This window comes from Notothenia coriiceps, unplaced genomic scaffold (assembly GCF_000735185.1).
Source record: "Notothenia coriiceps isolate Sejong01 unplaced genomic scaffold, NC01 NC01_scaffold00003515, whole genome shotgun sequence".
Taxonomy (NCBI): Eukaryota; Metazoa; Chordata; class Actinopteri; order Perciformes; family Nototheniidae; genus Notothenia; species Notothenia coriiceps.
Genome location: NW_011336216.1, coordinates 12,932 through 23,108, shown reverse-complemented (window position 1 = coordinate 23,108; position 10,177 = coordinate 12,932). Strand labels below are relative to the sequence as shown.

At 39.5% G+C, this 10,177-nt stretch overlaps 1 protein-coding gene across 1 annotated transcript in view; it reads right to left on the bottom strand.

The window, feature by feature from the left end:
* dcp1b (decapping mRNA 1B) overlaps positions 1-7,679 on the bottom strand; it is a 15,900-nt gene extending 8,221 nt beyond the window's left edge. The window contains exons 1-3 of the mRNA XM_010766638.1: positions 7,305-7,679; positions 6,873-6,913; positions 6,427-6,554 (exon numbers count right to left, since the gene is read on the bottom strand). Coding sequence (XP_010764940.1) covers positions 6,427-6,554; positions 6,873-6,913; positions 7,305-7,463 — 328 coding nt within the window. The 5' untranslated portion in view covers positions 7,464-7,679. The remainder of the gene's footprint in view (positions 1-6,426; positions 6,555-6,872; positions 6,914-7,304) is intronic.
* Between the last annotated feature and the right edge of the window lie 2,498 nt (positions 7,680-10,177).

The following is a 10,177-nucleotide window of genomic DNA, read 5'->3' as shown; positions in this document are numbered from 1 at the left end:
TAGTACGTACGTACGTACGTACGTACTACGTACGTACGTACGTACGTACTACGTACTACGTACGTACGTACGTACGTACGTACGTACGTACGTACTACTACGTACTACACGTACACTACGACTACACGTACACACACACACACTACACACACACACACACACACACACACACACACACACACACACACACACACACACACACACACACACACACACACACACACACACACACACACACAGAGCCTGGGAAAATCAGCCCAGTACCAAATAAGTAACTGCAGTGGGAGCCTGTCTGCTGGAGCCAGAGCTGCTTAGTGCTCACTGGGGATGAGACTGTTTGACAGAGAGACACGCGGTAAAGTCAGAGGGCTGGAAAATTGAGAAAAATGTAGAGGGACGGATGTAAAATAGAAAGAAGTGAGGTGTGTTGGAAACAAGATAATCATCGAGTCCATCGAGACAGAGATCTAGTTCCGGGAGCTCTTTAGCTGAGTTTTGTCAATGAATCAAATAAGTTAAATAGAAGTGAATTAATGGACGAGAACCTGTAACGATACAGATACAAGACGAGCCCTGCCTCACCCCAACTAAAAGACAAAGATAGAAGAACAAGAAGAAGACATGATAATTGTTCATTAGAGGACACTATCACACTTGCTTTGAGCTGCACTGACCTGCCAGAAGTCTAAACCTCAACAAGATAGAACTCCCCTCAGAGTGAGAGATAGTGAGAGAGGGATAGAGAGAGAGTGGGAGGATTACAACCAGTAGCACCAACTAAAAAAAAGTGGCTGTGATTACACTTGCAAAAAAGAGGAAAAGGGTTCTAGTGAACACCACTGGAGACTGACAGAGAGGAAGAAAAGCAGAGGGACATCTGCATGGAAGAAGAGAAGCAGAGGTCCTGAAAGAGTGCACTGGACAACAAGACAAGGCAGAAGGATGACCAAAGACTGAGACCAATGTAAGGAAACTAACCAAGGAATGTCCATTCCGAACATGACAGCATTTCATTTTGAGCAAGAAGTATTGGGAACCTCTACAACCTTCACTCTACTGTACTTTGTGTGACCCTAGACCCTTCAGATCCTCTGAGAGTAAAACGAACCAGCCACACAGCGAGCAGTGGCACGTGTGATGTCTGCTGTAGATCTATAGTCCCTCTCTGACGGGACTCCAGTGGGACTTGCTTGCGCAACATTATTTTAGTACGACTTTGTTTGAGATTTTTTTAAGTTTGGTAAGCAGCACTTCAACCTGTCATGTTCTGTCGTAATGACTCAGATGGGACTTCCAAAGAAGACATTTTCAGTTACATCTAATTTATATGTCTTGCGCAGCCACATCACATTTTCCCAGAGGTTTTAATGCGCTTTGACTATACAGCCATCGTGTTTGGCTTTAATCCAAACTGCACTCCTGGGATTACTCACGGAATACTTTTGTTTTGTTTAGCTTCAGTGTAGTTAGAAATGAACACAAGTTTGTTAGCATCAGTGTGTTCCGAGATGGATTAGGTTTCTGCAGTTTGTGATCAGTTTTGTTGGGAGAGCTCTGCGCATCAGTCATGAGGAACACTGTTGATATTCTTTCACACTAAATTTAGTTTACTGGAGGTTTGTCACGAGGAAGGTGCTTCTACTGAAACGCACATCCATGCTTGGAATTGGTGTTGTCAGAGAGGAACCACAACTTCCTTTGTTTGTAGGAATGGAATTCACGGCATTGGAGGAGATAAATATTGAGATTTAACGCTACTGAAACATATCTAAGACATTGTTACATCTCCTTCTTGGCGGCATAACTGCAGGTACATTTAGTTCTAATGAGGCATTGCTACAGTGGGACAGCTGGATGTGCACTGCCTGACCTGGATAGACGGGACATTTACATATCCTTTGCTTCTGGAGAGGACACATCTCCTCAGAGGGAGGGTCACATCACTTCCACTGAACGTTCGACTGATTAGATATTACTGGAGCTGCGATCTCAAGAATAATCTCAGAATCTTCGGGTTCAAGAGAAGCTCAAAGAGGCCATTACTACCAGACCGTGAGGCTCCTGAGAGACCAGAAGAAGAACCATGCTGAGGGGCCTGTTTCAGAGGAAACCCAAACATGAGAGGCTGGAGGAGGAACCTGAGGTCAGATTTAAAGGCTCCATGGTGACAGAGACAGATCTGGGATATACATACGTCCGACCTGGAGGTAAGACTGTCCACACACCCCGGAGACATGTTTAGTGCTAATGTTAGCCTCATCAGTGTTACATGTAATTGGTGTAATAACAATAAAATGAGGTCTTTAACTAACGATGATGTACATGATCCATCAATCTTCTGATTAGTTAACTGATAAATATTTTTCTAGAAATTGTCAGAAAAATGATCTAAGTTCAAATCACACTTTTTCAAAGGCATTAGTATTTAAATTACTTTTATTAATTGATTTATTAATTGTATCAAAATACTGAAATGGCACGCAATAACACAATTGAAGAAACGTTAATATTTGTGAAAGTAGTCAAAATACCTACATACTTAAAAATGCTGATTACTGAATTTTGATTAAATGCTACTAAAGTTGCCTCGTCATTGATTATTAGATTATTCTAAAAAGAGTTCAGCTCTTCACTTAATAAACAGAATTGAACACCTTTGGGCTCTAGAAAATGAAACCATCCTTAGCATTGATTTGGTTCCTAACTGCTGTGCAGTATATTACAAAGTCTGGATGAATGTGTCATGGGAAGTATGGCATGAAAATACCAATATGACTATATTACAGTGATGCAAACACAGGTATGGTTAAAAAAGAGAGAACTATTCGAAGCAGACGGTGTAATATACCGTCTGACAAAGGCCTGTGCTATAATGCTTCAATTAACTGGCTATTCTTTATAATATACTCAGATCAGTAGGAGACAGAGATGTTAAGTTATAAATCAAGGGTTTTTATTATTATTTACAGCAGGGATGGGGAACCTTTTTCCTTTCAATTTTTACAACATCCTCCGAGGGCCGTACAAATGATTGAACTCAACCTCTGCTTAAAAAAATTAAATCACAGCCCATTAATTTCGCCTTTCTTTCATGCTGTGCAAAGAAAAAGCAACCTCTTAATCCAGATATCTCACCATGACTCGCGCATGCATGCATGTGCACGGCATGGCATGACCACCAAAACAGAAAGATATGGACACAAGATGTGTGTAAATGTATTTAGTATCCTATCCATGTGAACATGATTTAAGTGGGGGGGAGATTTTTTTTTAAATATTGAAGTTAAAAGCATCAATCTGGTGCACTTTGAGAGCAACATTAGGAGATCTATGGATACATCTCAACACCCATTTGAAACAGAACGGTAAGCAGATTTTTCTTTTTGGATATTTTACAAATCACTCCCCTTTTAAACTGTATTTGTGTTTGTTGTTAATAACAACTTTGTTTTACTGTCATATAGTATTTTATACCTGTTTTTCATTTAGTCTCTAATGTCTCATTAATAACTATAATGATCATATCAAGGTGTGCCTTAACCTCACTGAGCTGAGGTTATTTGAGCCTCTCAGGAGAGAGCTCTCTTCCACCTGGTTGTAGAAAAGCTCTTTAAATTCGTTAGCATAGCTAGCTAAACAGATGCTAATAACAACAGATCGCCACTGTGCTTACAACTAAAGACACAGCCATGCAAACACTGCGGCATGTGTACGGCTCATTATGGGTACTGTAATATTTGAAGAGCTGGAGTGGCGTTCCGGTGCTCTCCGTCAGCACTCCTTTCAGACGAGACATATACCACGTGAAGACACGTTACGCTCGTGTTGTGTTCAAGGAACCTGTCCTCGGCCAGGAAAAACAGTCACTCGCTTGTTTAATTATTTTGCGATCTAGATTTCTTCTAATTTTTTGAACTGAGAAGTTGTCCGTCAGTCGGATTGACGGACGGACGGACACAAGTCACCCAAATCAGCGTTAAAAAAGCGGGAGGCGCCGAAAAGCGACTAATTTGCATTACTGATATTAATAAACACATAAACTATGTCAAACTGTGAATAGTGTAACCTCAACTTTTAGGAGCATGTTGAAGACTAGGGGGTCAACACCCTGTTCAGATAATGGGGCCACAAAACTATTCTTGTGAATGTAGGTGTCTATATAAAGGAATGTGAAACGCCTGTGTGCTTACTAGGATAAGGCCAGAGGAAACAGAACTGGCTCAGACTAAAGTTCTCTTCTCTAAATCTTGCCCTGTTCTGTGGTATATCTCCGCAGTTTATTTTAAGCATGGAGTGCCACTTTGTGCCAACTGCCATTCCAGGAAGTAACGGCAGCACTGAGAGCTACATGTTTGTCTAATGATAAGATTCCACGACCCCTCGCTCACAGAGGTCACGACACAGCGGGACTGGCAGCATATCCAAAAGCCTGGGGCCTAAATAGATACGTTGTTAGCAAGGGAAACATATCTTAACTGAGCCATGATGTGTTCCTGTTGGTACAGAAAATAATCCTTTGTCTCTCAGGGCACCTAAGGTGATGTTATGCTAGCTGACTCAATTTGATCCTGCATAGTTGAGAAATTATTTAGGATCCAACAATCTTAGAGAATCACAGCATTTATGGTGATAAAAATATGTCACAAGATAACCATACGGAATCTATCCTTATTTGGGTGCTTTATTATCCGTCTCAAATCAGTCTAATTGGCTGGAGCCAATGACCTTTAGGTTGGCTACGTACTCATCCCTGCCCATTTTTTCATTTTATCAAGAGAAAATAGTCCACAAGAGCTGTGATTACTGGTTTAAGATTCCTTTCATTCCCAAGAATTGTCAGTTAGCTATTGTTTTGCAATTTATTCCTCATTACTAATGCATTGACTGCATCTAGAGGCCAGTTTTATCACGGCCTTCATTGTGTCCTTAGTGCATTTAACATGGATCTAAAAAGGTATAAAGAGGTCAACGAGAGAATTTTATGTCATTCACATTAATTCACTGAGCCTTCTGGATTCTTGATAATGGCTGTGTTGTATTTGTGTGTGTAGGACTACTTCAGTTAGGGGATCAAAGCAGGCGTAAGGAATCTACTGGTATCTAAACACAGCATTCCACCTGCCTCTTACTGAGCCTGACAGAGAGTGTGAGAGCACGGCAGGGGGGGGTTAGGGTTTGTCTGTGGGTCGGTGTGTGTCAGCGATTCCTGAGTGAGTGTGTGTTTACATTATCAAGGACTGTTGTGCTGTATCTAATCTCTGCTGGCTGGTTTTATAGTGTCAGGCTCTCTCTGTGTGTGTGTGTGTGTGTGTGTGTGTGTGTGTGTGTGTGTGCGCGCCAGATGTAGGTCCCAGAGGGAGGCTGGTTGATAGATTTGGAGTCGCCACAATACCTCTGCTCCTTATAAGGAACTAACTGTGTACACTCACATGAACAGCATGCTACACACACACTTGGGTGTGTTTATCGGAAATGATAATCTTATATAACTTCCTCCCTGTACATAAGAAGCTGATGTGATCACAATGCCACCAGGACCTTAAAGATACATTGGCCCTAGTTATTCTCTTTTTTGTGTATGTATTTTCTGGTTAGGCTGTCTCTCTGTCTAGCGTTTGTTTACCCAAATTCCCCATGTCTCATTGTCTCCATCTTTCAATAGGTACTCTCACTGTGTCTAGTTCTTCAAATTATTTAGTCTATGTGGCTAGTTTTGGTATTAAGTCATTTATGTCTGCACGGTCTGAGACTGTCTGTCCAACACTAATGTAACTGACCTGTGTATAACAACACTTTTAGTTTTTTATATTAAGGATACAGTGAGCTTCACAGAAAGTGGCTGGACAAGAAAAAAACAGTCAGCTATGACACACACTAATAAGTATGCTTCACTGCAAAGATATCACACTTAAAGGTGGGGTAGGTAATTTTGGAGAAACCAGCTTGAGTGCGCTAGAATTTGAAAATACACAACCGGAAAAAATCTGCCACTTCCTTACAGAGCCCCTCCTCCAACACACACAAACGCGCACATGACCAATGAGGGCACGAGATAAGTTTGTGCACAGATGGAAGGCTGACAGGCAGGTAGGCCATCCAGTTATTTTAGTCGGGCCGGCTCAAATGATTGGTCGTGCTTTTTACAGCGCTACGGCTTCCACAGATGAATTTTTTTATGGATTTATTGTCAAAGCATTTCATATATTCATTGCCATCGGGATGTTAAGAGCATTCCATGGAATATAACAAAAAGTGTTTCTGAAATAAATTACATACCCCACCTTTAAGGGAAATGGGTTTAAAAATACACAAACGGTGTTTGCACAGACGATGTGCTCAACAGCTGTTAGTTACAAACTGTGTCAGACAAACAACATGTATCAAGGCAGATATCAGAATTGTGTATCTGGGGCACTTATTTCTTACATCGTGCATTGCGGTAAAGCAGGAAGGGGTGCTGCAGCTGGAAGTCCAGGTCTTTGGTGATAGGCTCTGTCAAGTTCTCCATACTCAGTCTGTTCATAATGGTGAAACCATGCCTGGGAGACGCCAGTCTGAAATACAAAGATACTGATGAAAATATCATGCACAACTTGAAAGAAGAGTTACTTAAGTCAGGCCATAGTCTGCCGTATTCACATATTACACATAATCAGTTCTGTTAAAAAATGTAATATGAAAAAAGTTTAAATAAAACCCTCTTCTCCTCATGTTTACATGTTAACAATAAGGTAGGATTACATTTCAACATGTCTTTTAAAAAGCTTAAGAAGATTCCCAACCAATATGTACTAAGAAGTGCACATAAGTAATATTTGGAATAGAAAATCTCTATTAACCAGGATTTCAGAGTCAAGCATCAATATCAATACCTTGTGTAGATAAATAGGGTGCCTTCAACCTCGGTCTTCTCCTAAAAAACACAGAAGCAAAAACAATTGTTCAGTCACTGAGGGACAACATGTTACATTTTCAAATAAGCAAAAGACCAAGCAGCTGAATGACAGTTTCCTGAGGCACACATTGTGATAACTCCTTTAAAATACTTGTTTGTTGCTCTGGGGGAAACAGTTATATAAATTACATATAATCTAGTGCTACATTATTCCAGGGGTATCAAATAAAACATATCACATTTGTATGCATTTGTTGAGATCCCCCTTTAGACCCTAAACACCATAGCCGGGGTTAACTTAATGCTATAACTTTAGTTGGGGTAAATCACTTTCAGTGACAAAGCGCGCCTATCAGGGACGATGTCGAAGCTAAGCTAAGTTAGCATATTAACCAAAGTTACGGCTTACCCACTCATTTGCCCTGTTGTTATAAGTATACAGGGCAACTTGGCTGGCCACGTCCACAATGTCATTGATGTACGGGTCTTGCCGCTGCAGAGCTGCCAGACTGATGTCCAGTCCTTTAGCGGTGAGGCAGCCACTGCTCCCTGCTGAAGTCGCTGTCATTGTTCCCAATGTAGAAGTTAGCTCGATACCTAGCTTCAGCGGCTAACGAGTCACAGGAAGATCCGATAAAAACCTAACCAACAGCTAAGCAAAAGAGAAATTAAATTGGTAACTGAGCGGTAGAATGTTCTGCAACTTAAGACCTGTACATTAACAAAGAACAGTTATCGAGGGCTAACTGCCATGAGTGAGTTTCTCAACGGCCATGTTTTGCCAGAGAGATTGTAAACAACCAGACATGAGTAGCCGCGCAACAGGGAGATTTCAGCCTTACCAATCAACTTGGAAAAATCGATGGTGAATTACTGCCGCGCCAACTGTAGGGATTTATAATACTACTTTCTTCAACTAATTAATGATAATGTCAGAAGAAACATGTCCATGTACCAAAAGTTAAGTTATGTAACTCAACATTTTTTAACGGGTTGTTTGGGCTGTCCTCCGTATTAGTGCTTAATTGAATATGCTTTGGGACATGTAAGAAGACACAAACAATGTTGCTGGGTCCCTTATAATGTAGGGACAGAAAGCTATCCTCGCCATGCACGTAAGCAACTGATGTTTCCCTTTTGTCTTTCTTTGTTGTTGTTGTTGTTGTAAATATGCACATCTGACTGTAACACAAACAGTGATGCTGACTGATGTCTCCCAGTTCTCACTCAGTTAGACTTCCTATGTAATGCACTAGGGGGCATCAAAGGGATGGATAACACACACTTCCCTGCTCTGTTTATCTACTCTGCATTGGTCAGAAATAAACTGAAAGCCCTTGTGTGTGAAATGTGTGCGTGAATCCCCCAAGAGTGTTGTCTCATGGGAGGGGAAAGTCTATGAAAGAGCAGTAACAGCATGTTACAAAAGTTATAAATAGAAACAAATACAGAACATTTGTATGTGTACTGAGTTACTGCAGTTGGTTTTTCTAGTGATTTATTGATAAAGGAATGGACATGTTCATAGGCCCAGTTAAGTCCATTTCGAGTTTTCGACATTCTTTTGATGTTAAATAGTTTAACGCTTTAATTTTCTGATTAATATATATTTCCCCTTCAACAATGTTGCTGTCCCTTGGTCTTTTTATTTCTGTAATGTGAAAACACATATTTCACTTGTTGATTGGTTAAAACGGATGAAGTTTTTAAGATAAAATGTATAATGCACCACCTCTAGGGTTCAGAAATTAGACATATCCTACGGGAAATCAATACCCAACGACATACATGTAACTGATACAAGAACAGGACTTTCAGGACTTTCAGGACTTTCAGGACTGCACATTCTTGAAATCAATATCTGTTGGATCACCTGACACTAAATATCCTTATTCAGTTCAACATATTCTAATTTGTTGCAAGGGTTCATGAGGGACATAGCCCTCTTCAAATGGGCATTCAAAAACCCATTCACTTTGTTTTAATTTTTAGAGCAAATTACTTCTTGCATACTCTCTCAGTCGTTTAAACTTACCACTCATGATTATGACATTAGTGGATTTTTTATTTTATCGCAAAGTACCACTACTTAGCATTATATTAAATATTCACTCTTTCTTCCCTCATCTGTATGGTTATAGCTATAGTTTTAGTGATTGGATTTTTACCGCCATAAAGATGTACAGCAGCTGGTGTATCTATCAACAAACACAACAGAGTGTCCTTGAGAAAAAAAATGACCACCCAACTGCTCAGTCAGTTTAAGCAGAACTCCATAAAAAAAACATCTGCTTTAAACACTTTAAACAACTTCTATTATTAGATGCGAACAAAGCACTTGCAGGTCAGACTGTGGAACGTCTGCCTCCAAATTAACATAAAAGTAGCTTTTGTGACTTTCAGTATGCACTTTCTTTACTATTGCAAGCTTTGTCAGGAAATAAGTGTACAGCACTCTATTGTGTTTCAAGGTGTATATATATATATGTGTCATGGACCATGGTAGTATCCATTTTTTTGTCAGGGGTGATTGTTTCAATGATTAGGCTAATGATTTATACATCATCAGGTCAATACTGTCAATAACCTCAGTGCTGATTGGGCGTTGATTGTTGAGGATACATGCTTATTCTGTGTGTGTGCACATGCAGGGGTATACCTCATAGGTTTACAGAATGTATTTTAATTTCAAGCTATTGTACAAAACTATTTAATATATATAGTTACCTATGTTTATATGTTCACTAGATTGGTATATTAGAGAGTATTCTAATTGTATTCGGTTTATTTTTTATTGTTAAGATACACCTGAATATAGGTACTCTTTACTGATAATAAGTATATATTGTTATCCATCTATCTATCTATCTATCTATCTAACTAACTAACTAACTAACTATCTATCTATCTATCTATCTATCTATCTATCTATCTATCTATCTATCTATCTATCTATCTATCTATCTATCTATCTATCTATCTCTCTATCTATCTATCTATCTCTCTATCTATCTAACTAACTATCTATCTATCTATTTATATATCTATCTATCTACCTCATAGGGCTGATCTTTAAACCATTGCTTCTTTATGTCCAGTGAGCAGACAAAATATATTCTTTCTAGATAAAAAAAAAAGTATGAATCTATAATTGTAGATTTTCTTAACTTGATGTAGTGCAAAACCAAATTACATAATTGAAAATGCAGATAGATACAGAACACATCTCTTTCTGATGAGGGGATTTCCCTTTGACTGACCAGCAGATTGTTGGTTTCCCAC